This window comes from Buteo buteo, chromosome 2 (genome assembly GCF_964188355.1).
Source record: "Buteo buteo chromosome 2, bButBut1.hap1.1, whole genome shotgun sequence".
In the NCBI taxonomy this organism is placed as follows: domain Eukaryota; kingdom Metazoa; phylum Chordata; class Aves; order Accipitriformes; family Accipitridae; genus Buteo; species Buteo buteo.
The window spans coordinates 38,520,865-38,537,867 of record NC_134172.1 but is presented as its reverse complement, the minus strand read 5'-3'; the positions used below and the strand labels follow the sequence as shown (position 1 = coordinate 38,537,867).

The 17,003-nt window shown below is 36.1% G+C and overlaps 1 protein-coding gene across 6 annotated transcripts in view; it reads right to left on the bottom strand.

Moving 5' to 3' along the window:
* Positions 1-17,003, bottom strand: part of TAX1BP1 (Tax1 binding protein 1) — a 62,862-nt gene that overhangs the window by 15,225 nt on the left and 30,634 nt on the right. For 2 of the 6 annotated variants that reach the window (XM_075051391.1, XM_075051399.1), the window contains 9 exons: positions 13,186-13,334; positions 12,963-13,083; positions 11,496-11,681; positions 7,898-8,125; positions 6,430-6,576; positions 5,099-5,192; positions 3,777-3,895; positions 2,427-2,552; positions 493-564 (listed from right to left, as the gene is read on the bottom strand). In XM_075051391.1, coding sequence (XP_074907492.1) covers positions 493-564; positions 2,427-2,552; positions 3,777-3,895; positions 5,099-5,192; positions 6,430-6,576; positions 7,898-8,125; positions 11,496-11,681; positions 12,963-13,083; positions 13,186-13,334 — 1,242 coding nt within the window. The remainder of the gene's footprint in view (positions 1-492; positions 565-2,426; positions 2,553-3,776; positions 3,896-5,098; positions 5,193-6,429; positions 6,577-7,897; positions 8,126-11,495; positions 11,682-12,962; positions 13,084-13,185; positions 13,335-17,003) is intronic. The other 4 variants (XM_075051410.1, XM_075051420.1, XM_075051440.1 and 1 more) reach the window with 4 other exon arrangements.

Here is a 17,003-nt window from a genome sequence, read left to right as displayed (position 1 = left end):
AGAGAGGAATATAGAACAAAAACTGGTAGGAATTCCTATGCTCTGTGAACCATGTAGCTAGCTGCAATCTCAGTTTATTAATTTACACAGAGTAATCCCTATCTGCAAACAGAAATAATTATTTTAGATCCTGGATGGAATATCATTCTAGACAGGAACAAAGAAATAATTTTTGACACTGTAATATTTTTGTTAGATTATATGTAGAAAATATTGTAGAACACTGTTACAGAACAATAAATGACTATTTTCAAAGGCTGAGTCAGTTTTGGCAAGTTGGTATACTATGTCATACATTTTTTAAAAAATGTATTACTATTATTAACAGAACTTTTAACTTAAAATACTACTTCATTTTGGCAAAACATCCAAATATGGTAAAGTATGTTTAAAGAGTAAACAAATTCTCACTTAAAAATAAATTCCAATTCCTCAAACCAAAGAGCCTCACAAGTGTTAATGTATAAAATTTAACAGGAATCCTGACAATACCTTCTCACTGGTAAAGAGTTCCAACTGTGATGCCAGTTCCTTTATTCGTCTCTCTTTTTCTGCCAGCTGAACCTAAATGAAAAGAAGGTTCTTGTATTAGTGAATAGAAACTATTTCCCTGCATGTTATATTGTGAAAACAAAGTTCAGTGATTAAATTCATCTTTCAGATGGAAATCATTTTGTCTACTGTAGTTACATCTAACATCTAGCACTACTACAAATAAAAACCAACAATTCTCCCTAAGTTTATCTACTGGATAATAGCAGTACATTAGCAGCCTTTTCTTGCTGGTTTTCAGAAAACAGTTGTGAAATGATAAAATCCTGGGTTAAAAACAAGTAGTATCAGTGATACTAATGGCAGGAGGGACACCACTGCCCAGAAACAGTTGAAGGTTTGCAAGCCTCATCTCAGTATTTCTGAAGGATTCCACTGGCATTTCAGTAACTTCATTCACTTCTCTCCAGCTCTTATGTCCCACCACAGAACTGAGAGAACCAAAACCTCCTCCTACCTAAATTTGTTTCACGAACACCTACCTTGTGTTGGGTCCTCTGGGAGGAGATGCAACTGACATACTACACAATTCTTCCAGGCTTCCTCCTTGCTTCAAAATGATTTTTTAAATAATCTTCTCTACAAAGGGCTGTTTTACTTGGATTCTGGTTACTTTGGAGACTGCCTCTCCACTTGGTTTTTCTAGCATATAAGCTCAATGCTCTGCACAGTTATGTATCAATTTTTTTTCTATTCTGAAATTCCCTCTCCTAGTTTAGGTCAACAGAGAGAAATCTACTGACTGGGAAGAAAAGCTGACCTTTTTCTCCACCACCTGCACCCTCCTGTATGATAACAAGTTTTGAACTGCAGTCAAAATGCTTTCAATTTTAGAACCAATTATTTATTACTCCTGCTGTTGAGAAGTTAAGAACAAACTTATTTTACATTAAATCATGCATGGCAATTGATCACTGCTAATTAGTAAAACTAAATAAATTGGAAAGTCTCATACATTTTATAAAATTGAAATTAGAGCTTTGAAAAGTGTCAAAAAAGGACAGCCTAGAGTGTTGAAATGAGCTGTAGATAATTCAGTATTTCATAAAGAAAAAGTGCTGTAATTTCTAATGGAAGGGGGTTCCTACTAGAACTGATATAGTCACAGTTCAATTTAATCCCTGTTCATCACAATAGGCAAAAATGGGCAACAGAGTATTCTATCCTGTCAACTGCACTATCACCATTAGACAGAGAACAAGCATAAAAGCTGGTCTTATGGAAATGTGTTGCTCTTATCTTGTCCTTGTTGACCTAAAAAGCCACTTCAGCATATGTACTACTATCACAAACTCAAAGATTAAGGCCCCTTGTAAGCTAAAGCTGCCCATTATGCTTGTCTTTCTGGTGCATGTGTTACATCACTCTACTAAGACTACAGTTGAGATGCTCCAAATTAAAGTAATTCTCTCATGATAATTTTAAAAACAACATATCACTCATCATGTATCTCTCTAGTTAATTCAGATAAAATGCATTAGACATTACTACACTGGTAATGCAGCATGCAGATTTTAGACAAACACGCCAATCAATATTCCTGTTAGTATTATAGTAAGCAACAGGTAATTAGAACTCTCTAGTCCTTTTTTTCCTGTAATACAAGATTAACGTCATTTAGAGGTTTGTCTAAAGCCACAATATTAGAAGACTGACAGCCACTTGGTAATATACTTAGCAGATCTGTCTTAACTTAAAAGCAGCATTACAAGACTGTTGTTTCTAAAAGTGCAAAACAGAATTTCTATTTACAGCAAAAACACATTTAGTGGTTTTTTCCCATTAAAACTCTTCATTACTTGAACTATTAGAAATGAGTAACTACATTAAGAACAGAATACCATTCACTGTCATAAACAAAATCTGGAACTTACTTTATACTGATCCTCCATTGCTGCTAGCTGTAATTTTATACCCTCATTGATCTTCACTTGTTCTTTCCACTTCAGCTCCAGTTTAGCCAGTTCATCAGCATAAACACTGCATTTCATCTTCTCGTCCTAAAGTAGTTTATACCATGGCATGAAATATTTACAATTTTAAGAGATTTCCCCTCCCACCCCCAACAATGACATGGTATAACTCCATGCTTTTAGAACGAGACCATTTACAAATGGCTTCCGCAAGAAACCAAGCCTGACTCAAGACTTTGAAGAGTACAGGACCACTGAACACTGCGTAAGTGATGTTCAATACATATTTTTTCCTTGCCTGAGTTTTCAACAAGCTGATATTCCTCTTTAGCTTCATGGTTTCTTAGTATCCTAATACTACACTGTAATCACGATTATCCTTCCAAGTGTCTCACTTCAATACAAAACCTTTTCTCATGCACCTTTTACAACCTAAGTATCTTTCATCCAGAAGGTCAAAGGCAAAGTTTTCCTCAAGCATCACTATAGAAGAAATAGCCTGCAGAAGCTAACACAGGCTCTCCATAGACAGGGTAATGAGCAGAATTAGAGAGCACATTAAAATAGAATAATCTCATTGTGATAAGTAAGAAAAACAAGATGAACAGAGACAAGACGACATCCAGAAAGCATTTCTTAAACAATTCCACAACAGTCAACTTTTCACCAGCACCACTGATGCAATGCTCCATCATCAACATACATCCAAACTGGTTAAATGAAAATCAAATTAGAACTGACAGAGAGGGAATTACTATTGTGGCTACAGCACTACTGGTACCAACTTCGGTCCAGAGAACCATATAAATGCCTTTATGTATGACTGAGCCCATGGTAGTAGGCAGCACCCACTTGGACATCAAAACACTGTAAAAGGCGAGGACAGTCAGATATGGAGCAGTTATTACACTTGAACAGCATATCAGATAAACACTGCTTTACTTGTTCCAGACATCACCTGACTTATAGCAACATGCTATATTTGATTTATAAAAGCAACTACTCTTAAAATATAACACAACAACAAAAAAAAGTATTCAAAACCTTAAGTACAGAAATAGTAGTAGTTTTGTTCATTTGTTTTACTACAGCTAGGTTTTCCTGAGGGGTCCTTGTCTGGACTCTCTAACACCACAGGTAATCGAGAGCTGACTTCATAAAAATGTGTTTTCTAACGTTAAGATTTCTACCATAATCGCAGTCTATCACAAAAACAAGCAAGGCAACTCAGCTCGGTAGGCTTTGTGGGTTTTAAGACTTAGCACTTACAGCTACTTTCTGTTCAACTTTCCGAAGCAGCCATTTACTTACTGCCAACATTTGCTTGCATTTCTTATACTTCTCTGTTTTCTCAGCAATTTCTTTATTCATTTCACGTACTTGCTCCTTTACCATGAATTCCGAAACTATGTCAGATGAAATGGGGCTAACTGTGAACATTGAAGAAAAAACAAGAAAATTGATTTTTTGTTCCACAAATACAGTTTGTATAAGAGAGATGACAAGCCAAATTTGACAGTGCAATAAGAACAGAGCACTCCATGTTATCTAAGCAAATAGTTAATCACAGACAATCAGTATCATGTGGCTAGTGATACATAAGATCAGCAGTCACACTGACAAGTCTGTGTTCAGTTCTCTCACACACTGAAGATGAACATAAATATACACATACATACTACAAAGGTCAATGTAAAAAAAAAAAAAACCACAAACCAAAAGACACAAACAAAACCAGACCGACACCTCTCCCCTTAGCTCCCAAGTAAACACCCGAATATGTGCCTTATGATATCATGCTAGATATTTTATTCTTCTGTAAAAACATGAAGTACCCCAGCAATCTACTTCAACCTATCACATACTGTAACTGAGCTTGCTGGGATTTCATTTGTTTTAGGGAACACTTGTATTTACTTAAGACAAGAGGAAACTGACAGAAATTACAACCCATAGTCTCTATAGACAGAAAGAATGTGTGAATTATAAAGTAAACACAAACAAAATTAGTCAGCATTTACTGGCATTTATCAATTTAAACTGCATAATAAGCCAGGCTTAGTTTTAACCTATTATATGTTTATGTTTTAGAAGATCAGTTTTTTAAGAACTTAATAGTTCATAAAAGTTATAACCTAGTTAAACGTTTTCTAATAAACCACTGCTGCCTATAAATCATGAGAATAGTCTATAGACTTGACCTTGCCATCAAATAATCAGAACCTTTCAGTAGATTTCATTTTACAGTAGAATGCTACAGTGGATAGACATTATAACATGCCTTCAAAATTACCATGCTATTGTACACAACTTGCAAATTTGGGGAGGATTTTTTTTTTAACTAATTGTTTATTAGCTTGGCAAAACCAACTCTGTGTTAACTATCAAACAAAAAGTTGAGAGTTCAGTCCTACAGACATTAACAAATATCAACTGAACTGTTTTAAAAAGATACATGAAGCTATTTAGGAATGTTACCACTTGAAAAAAGACACAAGATTTTTAGATGAATTTTCACATTTCTAATCGCTGCTTTAGCTAAAACAGAACAAGTCCACCTACTTTATACTATAAATACTATTAGACAACACTTTCAGGCTGATACAAATAGACAAAATTTAAGCTGTTGATACCTGGAGATGCAGACAACTTTTTGTCTGTAACAACGGCAGTAGCTGTCTCAATGTTAGATGCATCTGTCAGTTTCTGTTGATGCCCTGCAATTTTCTTTGTGAAAAGAAATTTTGTTTTGGTATTTAATTAAATGAAAGCCAAAGCACAAAGTAACATGTATCTTGCACTATCATCTCCTCCAGAATTGGACTAGATGGAATTGCTCATTAAAACAGGAGGTAATAATAATAATATGGAAACATACTTAATTCTACTAACACTGAAATTGCCTCAGACTGTGATTTTTATAATCTTACCTTATAAAATTATTTTTCCCTAGAAGCAGTAATTTCTAAGCAAATTATTAGAAAAATCTCATTTTCTAGAGAAAAAGTTACACTTAAATCCATCAACTTTAATACTCCATTAGAAAATGGAGTCTGCATTACTAAAGAGTGCTGGACTTCTGGTGTTTGTGATCAGATGTACAACATAGCCAAAGATGTGGAAGATTTTTAAGGAAAAGCCACAGGCGTTCTGATATGACACCTCATTCACCATTGACCTTCTGGATGAGAAGACAACTTTTTAAAGCAATCTGTGGATCAAAGCTGGGTAACTACCCCATTTGTTCTGTGGACAGCAGAAATGCTTAAGTCTGTTTTTCTTAAGAATTCACATTTGTACATCTTGCTATTGCTCATATGCCTTTTCCCCATTTAAGCTCCTCTCCAACTCAAAGTCACTAATTTTCACAAAATTCTACAGAGCTCTGCTCTCTAACCTGTTTGAAATTCACTAACAGGTTCAGTTACTAGGTGGCATAAGACTCACATCATCATTGCAAAAGCCCCATTTATTTATGGAACAAAGTTTAGAACAGAGGTAAGAATACAAAATACATATGGAATACAACTATATACTGTGTTGTGGAAGCTTTCATCCCACTTCACTTTGAAATCCTCCAAGTTCTCCATTTGCCCCACTTTTGGGTCTCGGGTTTGGGCGTGTTTTTTATGGTGGTAGTGGTACTGAACAGAGGTAGTAATTATTGATTTTTCCCTGCTTCGGTTTCAAAACTCTTCCTTGAACAATGTTACACTTACAGGTTCAGCCAAACTCTGTTAGCTTTCTACATACACCAGCTACTATAAATCCTATGCTTGGTTTCAACAACTATGTAAAAAGAATCATAGAAGTAATTTAGCTTTATGGAAGAAAATGGTAAATTCAACAGCCATTGCTTACTGCATGTTTTGATCCTTTTAAAAGCACTGGGTTTTGCAGAAGGAAATTAAATAGTTGCTGAAAAGTTACAAAAAGCAAGTGTAATTTCTCCCATTCTACTTACTGCCTGTTCTGTAAATTTGTTTACTTGTTTTTGAAGTTTTTGACATTCTTTGAATTTTTCCTTGTAATGGTCAGCAGCCATTTGCAGGCGAAGCTTCAGATCTTCAACTTCTCTGCGCAGTTCATGCTCCACTGTGTTTGAAGTTTCCTTAAAAAAAAATTAGAAACTATTCTCCCTTTTGTTCAAATACCACTATTTCCCAAAAAGCCTTTTTTCAATTAAAGAAAGCATAATGCTCTATGTAAGTACAGAAGAAGTTCCTACTTTATTTGTGGGAAGGAAATGAATACAGTAGTACAGCAGAGAGAGGCAGCATCTGTGCTGAACTTCATTCCTAGCAGGACACACTGAGGGATTAAATAGGCACTGGGATAATACCAGAAGCAGGTGAAAAGGATTCTTATTCTAATAGGCTGATTAATGTATACCAAAAGTCTGAACGTATACCAAAAGTCTGAACACCTTCCAGAAGGTGTTCTAGCTATCTTACAGCCAAGTATAACCATGTGGCAAAAATGGACAGACCACAACTGTATTCCATCACGCTCACTATGTTTCTACTGGAAGTGGTTCAATTGAGCTGTAACATTGATACACAAGCTAAGCAGACTACATTTACCAACTGGATATATGCTGTATTCGGATACTTTCTGGTAACTTGAGTCACTCAGATGATCTGCTACTTCTTTCAGGATGCATTTCAAAGACATTGTATATAACTGAAATTCTTAGAAAATATGTAATTCTTGGATATTTTCAATATAATAGTTCTTTTGATGGTTGTACTATTCATTTCATATTTACTGCACTATTTTAATTACTGTTCAGCTCAATATATTTTTTCAAACTGCTACATCATTACAGTAATCCTAGTAGCCAATTAATCCAATGCAGTTGCAGACACAGAAGATCCAGTACAAAGCTCACTTAAGTCAGAATGATGAAACTTACATTACCTCATTAGATTTTTATCCAAGACAAAGAAAGTCAGGACAGTTTCCACTACATTAATATTTTTATACTGATAAATACTAAAGCAAATTAACTTTGACCACAAATATTGGAAGGACTCGTAAGAATCAAGAAAGAATCCATCAATGAGGAAAGAACATTATGAAAAAAAATTCTACCAATCATTTTTCTTATCTGAATAAAACGTTAATGCTACTATGGCTCACATAAAAGAATTAAGAAAGGGAGAGGATTCAAAGTAACACAGATAAATACTGTATTATTCTGTGAAAATAACGTGGTGGAGGGGAGCTGCTGTAAGTAGTAGCAGAAATCTTCTTTCTTACCAACCTTCCAAATCAGCTAACGTGCACTTCATTTAAGTGCCAAAAGAGAATTTGATAATAATTTGTACTAATCATCCAGAAATATATTTTATTCCCCAACCTTGGCAAAGCTAACTCTGTCAGATTTTATAAATACAGATAAATTTCAGTACTAAGTACGGATGATTTACCTGTTCATTTTTCAAAGCTGTGATTTTTTTCAGTTCAGCTAAAGCATCAGCAAGCTGCTTTTTCAATTTTTCATTTTCCAGACGTGCACTGTGAAGATCGGCCATCGTCTTATCTCGCACATTTACTGCATCGCTCAGCTCTTTTGACATTAGGACAGCTTCTTGTTTTCTAGCCTGAATCTGATCTTCAGCCTTCCGAAGCTGTTCTTTTAAAATACTTGCATCCTCCTAGGAAAGAGAAGAGAGGGAAGAGAATCCATCATTTTTTAATTCAAAGCTTAAATAAATGTTGGTAGAGGGATTACAAACATTTGAAAGAAAAACCAAGTTTTCCTGGTGACTTTAGCAAAACCACTAAATCAAGAAGTTAGTACACAAAGTACCATTTTCCCCATTTGCCTTCTTTGCTAACAATGGTGTGCAAACTTTTTTCACTATGACATAAAGGCAAATTTAAATATTATTATTATTTTATCTATACTAGATTTTTATTTTCAGCTTTAGTTTTAACCATACACCAAAAAAAGTCTGTTTTCCAGAATATCTTTGTTCTTATCACCATAGAACTCTTGACAGGCACAAACGGTCATCCAGCTTCAAAACCAAAGTTCATCCCACAGTAACACACTGCAGGTAACAACAGAGTAGGAAGTCTTACAATGCCTACAATTAGTTGACGTAAGACACTGTAAAGCAGCTTTGGGGTATTTTTCTCATGGCTCCATTTCCCAAGATCTTGCACAACAAGCTTTTCAGAAGGAACCGAGAACAAAAAGTAATGAAGAGCAAGCTGCAGCATGCACCACTAAGACTCTCAGCACTGCTGCAGCTCCACAGGGCAGTCCAAGGGCCAACTGATCAAGCTGCACTACTGGCCTCTCATTCATCGGAGAAGCTCAGGATCACCAAAAAAAAAATTTTAAAAATTTTAAAGCTACTATAAACTACTCGCAGCCTCTGGTCTTCCTGAAGACATAAGCATCTCATATTCTTGAGTCTAGACATAAATTCAGGTATCTCTAGTCCATTATTTGTTAATTTTTTAATAATCACTTAGCATAGCAAGTCCAGAGGAACACTAATATACTTTGTAAACATTTATGAAGATGGACTAGGAAATGGCCCAAAGTCCTGTCCCTTAGCTATTTTTACAGCACATGATGGATCAGTTACACTGTAAAACTGCTGATATTTACTGAAATATGTAAAACAATGTTAATGATCCCACCAGAAACATCACAAGCACTTCCAAGATTAATAAATGGCATAAATGTTTGGTTGCTTCGGTACTGGCACACACACACACCCCCTACATGTTTTTACTTCAAAGTAAAATACAGTAGTAGTTTAACACATTCAGAAACAAAACTGCAAAGCAGTCAAGAGACTAAAACAAGATAAGATGTATCTTAAAGCAAGATAGCATGTCCTTTTTGTCCTCTTGCTATTTCCATTCTCAACAGCACTACTTTTCTACTTAAATTTTACATTCATAACTCACATTAATGCAACTTCTATCCTTTCAAGATCTAGATTGCTTCTTCTGTGAGAAGACTGGCAAGATACACAAGATAGTGTCACTTAGAAAGTCAATCTGACTTTTCCATGCTGGCCTCAAAGGCTGTGTCTAAATTAACTCTCCAGTTTGGATCAAGTCATCTGTGAAGCAAAACTCCCAGTAAATTCCATTATTGCCTATCACACTGTAGATCACAGGACAGAACAGTCTCAGGGCACAGAAACTGCATTCCTTTTGGATGAAACGGAACAGGAAGACGTACATCAGGAGCAAACACCTACTAGGTATTCTATTGTGGTGGGTTGACCCTGGCTGGATGCCAAGTGCCTACCAAAGCCACTGTATCACTCCCCTCCTCAAATGGACAGAGGAGAGAAAAATATAACAAAAGGCTCATGGGTCGAGACAAGGGCAAGGAGAAATCATTCAGCAATTACCATCATAGGCAAACAGACTTGACTTGGGGAAAAAATTTAATTTATTACCAATCAAATCAGAGTAGGATAATGAGAAAAAAACCAAATCTTAAAAACACCCTCCCCCCAACCCCTTCCTTCTTCCCAGGCTTAAATTTACTCCTGATTTTCTCTCAGTGGCACAGGGGGATGGGGAGTGGGGGTTTCCATCAATTCATCACACACTGTCTCTGCTGCTCCTTCCTCCTCAGGAGGAGGACTCCTCACACTCTTCCCCTGCTCCAGCGCAGGGTCCCTCCCACGGGAGACAGTCCTCCATGAACTGCTCCAGCATGGGTCCTTTCCACAGGGTGCAGTTCTTCAGGAACAGACTGCTCCAGCGTGGGTCCCCTGCAAGGTCACAAGTCCTGCCAGCAAGCCTGCTCCAGCATGGGATATTCTTTCTGCACAGGTCCGGCCAGAAGCCTGCTCCAGCGTGGGATTCCCATGGGGTCACAGCCTCCTTCAAGTATCCACCTGCTTCAACATGGAGTCCTCCACAGGCTGCACGTGAGTATCCGCTCCACCGTTAACCTCCACAGGCTGCAGGGGGACAGCCTGCCTCACCATGGTCTTCACCACAGGCTGCAGGGGAATTTCTGCTCCAGCACCTGGAGCATCTCCTCCCCCTCCTTCTTCACTGACCTTGGTGTCTGCAGAGTTGCTTCTCTCACATATTCTCAGTCCTCTCTCCAGCTGCAACCGCTCTTGCCCAGTTGGGGTTTTTCTGTTCTTAAATATTTTATCACAAGAGGCACTACCATCGTCGGTGATGGGCTCAGCCTTGGCCAGCGGCAGGTCTGTCTTGGAGCCAGCTGGCACTGGTTCTGTCGGACATAGGGGAAGCTTCTAGCAGCTTCTCATAGAAGCCACCCCTGTAGCCCCCCTGCTACCAAAACCTTGCCACAGAAACCCAATACATCTATCCACAGCACCACACTAAAACTAGTCTGAAGTAACCCCACCCAGACCATTGGCAGCATAGATACCAGTTCTTCAGCAATTTCACTTTCCTACTATAGCACACTGCTTGCTAACCACACTGCTACCACACTGTGTAGCAAAAGTCACCTCTTCCTTAGAAGTCCTACTGGCACTCTTATTGCTGAGTTCTCAAGTCAATTTAGTCTACTTATATGGTATGTTATCTTTTCTCAGGTTTTACATCATTATATCTTGACAGTACATTTACTTAACAATTCCTTCAGCACATCTTTCGATGTCTCCTCTTTTCTCCTCCATCAACCTCTGCAGTCTCAACATAGCTACGTTATTAACTTTTCTCTTTTCCTCAATCTCCTTCCTTCTAAATGAAGTTAAAAGCAACTCAGAGGAGTGCACCACTTTTACTGATGCACTTTTACTGAACTCACAAATTCCTTTTTCATGTATAGTTCATCTCACAGTTCATCACGTGAGAGATCTCACCAAGCTCAGAATTTGCAAAACTAAACCCAAATTCACTCTTTTGCTCATTTTCTGCATATACTGAGAAAACCATAATCCTCTTGCCTCTCAGCCTATACCCTGGTGATATCTTCAACCTCTTCCTTTGTCTTGTCAAACACATACAACCTTAGATATGTTTATTTTAAACCAGGCCAATTATATTAGCAATGCTTACCTTGTTTGACGAGGAGACCAAAAAAGCTTTCTTCATATTTTCTTTTTCAGCTATAAATAGCTGTAATCTGCCAACCTCCTCTTTATAATACGATATCATGTTTTCTTTGTTTGCATCCAAATTCTTAAACGTCTGGATTTCTTTTACTAGTTTGGTGTTTTCTATTTCTGTATTCTTCAAGTGTATCTGTAATGATGCTAAAAAACGTCAAACTCTTCTTCCACGTTATGAAAACTACTGTTCACCTGTCCATTTAAGTGTTCACTAAATTCTAACTCATCTCCGAGACGGATTAGAACAGGTAAAGAGAAAAATTAAACATTTGATAATATCACTGCCCTCCAGCACAAATTTTCTGGCTAGAATTCTTTCAGCTGGATCATGTAACAACAGCTCCAGTCTACAGCTAGAAGTTAAGGCCCTGACTTCTGTCCACATCAAATTAAGCTGTTCAGAATTCTTCCTGTTCACAAATGCTAGACAACCAAGGACAAGCAAAAAAGAAATTACTTGAAGAAAACTAGAGAGAAATTAAACTTCTAGTAGTATCTACCTGCAATCATATAAGCAAACAGGATTATATCAGCAATATTCATTTCCAAAGACAGTAAACTACTTTAACAACTCTAGAGCTGTTTTTAACATGTTATCGAGTCTATCACATTATGCCTAATAAAGGACAACTGTTGCATTCAAGTGCTGTCCACTCAGACTAGATGATTTGTGTTGCTTATTTATAGAGAGATTCCATGCCTGTGAAAGATGTTTTGAGATTTTATTACTTCTGGTATATATCTAATACTGTCTGCCATATAATGACATTTTCCTATGAACAAAAATAAACTTTTAAATACACTTGACTTGTCTCATACAACCTAAGGATTTCATTATTTTGGCATATAAAAACTTTTTTTTTTGCCTTTGAGGTGGGCACTATATTTTATTTTAAATATGGGTGTATCTCAATGCCAGCAAAAAAGCAATCAGCTATGCTAGTAAAAATCAATGCAATATAGCTCCTACTAAAGCTTCTCAGAGTTATGCACAAGACTCAAGAATAGGGATCTAGAAAACATAGTCTGGAGCAAGAACTTAGAAGAGTAAAAAGTAATTTACTTATAAAAAAGCGTGTTAAAAAAACCGGTTACTGGGTGACGCACTGTATAACTGAAGAACTTCCTCACTAGCATCTATTATTTTTTGTTACTATGCCTGCATTTTAACAAATTGGTGATCCATTCTCCTTCTTAGAGACCTTTTTATGTCATGGAATGAATTCAGATGCTATTTTCCTCATTCATTTTTATATGAGAACATCTATAACTGTCTTAAAAATCTGTTCACAGAAGTTACCCATCTCCTTTTTTCCTTAATAAATTCAATTTATCAGACTTCTCCATAAAACGTTATTACCTTTATTTCAAACCACTTCATTTCAGTGCATACAGGTACAAGGAATAAAGTTACCTTATAAAGTTCTTTTTCATCCTTTTCTGTCTTTAACCCACATTCAAGTTGCTCCTTCTCAAGCATCACTTTCTTCAGTTTGTCCTTCAGACTAAGACATTGACAAATTAATAGTACAGAACTATTAATATAGAAAAACAATGCATACATTAAAATTGTTAGTTTGAAAAAACACCTATGGAATGAAACAGTAGAATAAGGTAGCAACAAAATTACTAAATACCTGTCTAACTCAGTTTCTTTTGCAATGGCTTTTTGAGTAACAGTCATGATATCTTCTTCGAGCTGGAGAACTTTTGAAGCAGCCTCATCATGCTTCTTCTTCAAATCATCAACTTCAGTTTTAAGAGCTTCTGATGCTTGAACATTATTCTTTAAAAAAAATTGCAAACAGATGTTATTTAAGAATGCATATCTTCAGAACTACAACATGCTATTTGAATTAATGCTAAAACATGGCCATTAGATTTCTTCTCTTCCTTATAATGTACGACAAGCCCATTTCAAGTCTATATAAATACATATATTGAATATATAAAAATACATTAAACTTGCTATGCACAGTTAATATATTAATAAGGAGTCAATAAGGAGCTGGTTTTGGCGCAAGCATTCAGTTACACAGAGACTACCAAAGACTTCAGAGTATAGGACAAAGCTATATTTCATATCTTTTGCCCATCTCCTTTCTGCAAACTAACCATTGACTGCCTAGCTTAGAAAAAATGAACAACCTCTATTTTTCTTTGTACTTTCTTTTACTTAAGAAGGAGAGCTTGCATTTGACTCGACAGTTACACCACAGTAAAGACAACTGCAGGCAAAAGGAGAAAAAAAAAAGGGAAGAACTCCTGATGAAGAGCTAGCTACTACACTACATTCTCCTAGCTAGAACACACGGAAGGTCTCACAAAGCTCACGGAAGCTCATGAAACAATGCAGGATTTATGTCTTGGATATTGGAAGCTGAGACAGAGGATGATTACAACACCAAAAACAGATTCCTTTGTCAGAAAACTGACAGACACAAGATGGGAAGCCGCTTTTAAGTATTGCATTAATTATCTAGTTACAGTAACATCCACATCACTCTAAGGCGATGGACAGCTAAATGTCATCTCCACCACAGAAAAATGGCCATTTAAAGTCAAGTCACCTTAAATAACCCAATACTATTTTCTTAAGAAATTAATAACACTAAAGTAGAACACACATATTGAGATAATATGCTACTAATTCTGATATCAAAATTCAATAAAGCTCATCTTAGTATTGACCATGACAGTGGTATGAATCAAACTGTAAACAAGGTCAAGACAGACTGACCAACATGCCTGACTACAGCATGACTTAGTGTTCGTGCAGATACTACGGTACAAGTTGTCTTTCTGCTCTACATTTAGAAGATTAAAGCACTAGTTCATCTATTAGTTTTTAAACAAAGCTTAATGCCCTGAAACAACAAGACTGTACTGTTACATCAAGAGAAACACATCAGGCAGAGTTTACAGAGAACCCCTACTGGCCAGATTCCAACCTAACTAACAATGTTTTAAGTACAATAAAATATAATGAGGACTGGTTTTACTCATTAATTGTCAAAATACACTGTTTGCAAGTGTAATTGAGCCCCACTTTTACAAGCGACCAAACAGAAGTTTGGGCATTATGATTTTGGGGGGGGGGGGGGAGGAGGTGTTGAATTATGAGGGGTGGCAAATGTAACTGATGACTCAACCACTTCCTAAACACTATACCAGCACATAAAGTAGATTTTTATTTTTCTTACATATGCTATTATAAAAAAAAAAAGAGGACTAATACATTACAAATATTTGAACTCTAAACGGCTTTATTATATGCCTTAATATAATAAAGAATTTCAAGGGGTCATGAATGTACCATCTTTCTTGAAAACAGCATTGGAGAAGATGACCCACAATTTTCCTAAGGTCTTTATTTTTGAAGAGCTATCAGTTTTCTGCAGCCAGAAATATATGTACTTGGTGTAATGAAGGCAGGATATTTTAATTAAAGTCAGTATTCCAAGTAAAACTTGCTATATAACCAGCAGCAACAACAAACATTATAACTGCTTGTCCTTCCCTAGTGCAGTGGAGACTAATTACTTGCCCCTGTTTTGAAAGTCTAGTATAGTAAAAAGTCTATTTCAATGCATATCTGTGTTTTCTCTAAACACCACTTTGGTATAACTGTAACTGTTGTAACCCAAGTGCCTTCAAAAGAATTTAATCTGATACATTATATATACAAACTGTACAAACAGTTCAAACAGGCTGCCAAAGGTAACATATATTAAAAGGAATTAATAGCCTGAAAAAAATTCACTCCACAAACAGCATTACAATTGATGCTGCTTTGCTAGTTATTCTAAAGGGACATGGTATTAAAATGTAAAAGTTCCATACTTAACAGATTCTCACCTAATAAACTTGTTTAGATACAACTAAAGCTTACAGTTTTGAAAGAAAAAAAAGGATTAATTTTTAGAGACGACTTGTTATTTTACAGAATTCTTAGCAATTCAATTTAGATGCTGCAATCCTAGTCCCATACACTCTGGTTACAGCAGTTTCAGAGCCTGTAAAATTTAAAATAAGTGCTCTTAAGACTATTTTACAGGTAAAAGTTGACTGTGTTTTAGGAGGAGTCTAAAGGGGAAGAATATAATAAACACATCAACTACATGTACAACCTCTATTACAAATAAGATAATTACTTTCTGTGATTATTGTTTACTTAATTTCTCTCAATTTATCTGGTATATCTACAAATATTATATCTTTTCTTCCCATTTTCTTAACAGAAAGAAAAAGCACAGCAACAGCATGAATCATTTTAATGGACTAGTTTAAAAACACCCAACAATTTCAAGGTTATTTTTACTCTGAATTGTATTTTTAATCCAGTTACAAATGCAGCTTCCCCTGTCCCCACTCCCTAGAGCTGCAACAACCCTATGGGTGGAGGGGGTAAGCAAACTGCACCACAAAGGCCAGAATAAGCAGCCAAAAATTACTTAAGTGAGCCTCACTGCTGCAAAACAAAAAGCTAGCAAAACAAAAATTCCTACAACTACTAGGAGTCTCACTAGTGAAATGAAACAAAGAAGATTTAATGTAGTTGTCACGTGCATTTATTTTCCCCATTATCAAAATTCTACTTTGAAATTTTTTATGTACCTTCAAATAGGGAACAAGAAGAAAGATGGGGGCACCAAAATCTTTATTGCTATTCTAAAATGGCAAAAGATTTAAGACTGATTATTTTAAAAATAATTTTATTGTAATCATATAAAACACTGTCCTCCCCCCTGCAAAGAAGTGCCATTACACAAAACCTGACTTGTTTACGGTGCATTACAAACAGCTGCTGAAAGAACAGAGTTTTTGCATCAAGAAGTTCTAAATTACGGATCAGTTGCTTTAGGTTTGTGTAACCTAATTGTAAATACACTGATGGAAACCTCATAAAGCTATTATAAGTTCTATCTAAAGAATATGCAAAGATCATGCCTGTGCTCTTCTTCGAAACATGTTTAAAATCCATTTATTAAACTTCTGCTGCAAAAGGACTAATCTTTCATTTAAGAGTAGAATAGCCGTAAAGTTTATAGATTCTTATTTTTATAGCAGAAAACTATAGCAAAAACCTGTATGTTCAACAATGAAGAACAACATGCTTTACCTACATACTTCTTTCTTCTAATGCAACACCAGTAAGATAATTCAGAGTATAGCCTGGTTAATGGAAGCAAGGTGGTACAGACATCCCTTCCTGTGAATCAACATACGCAACGCATTCTTCAAACCTACTTAAGTCAGAGAGAGATCCAACAGACAGAATAGAACACTTAAAAAATAAAACCCAAGACTATTTCCAGCTGTGACATCTTGCAGTATCGCAACAGGCAGGTTTTTTTTTAATGCTTCATCTTCCCTTAACATGTAAAACTCCCTACCCACTTTTTAAAAGCCATTCCACACCTAAAGCATTCACCTTTGATTAATAGCTAATACC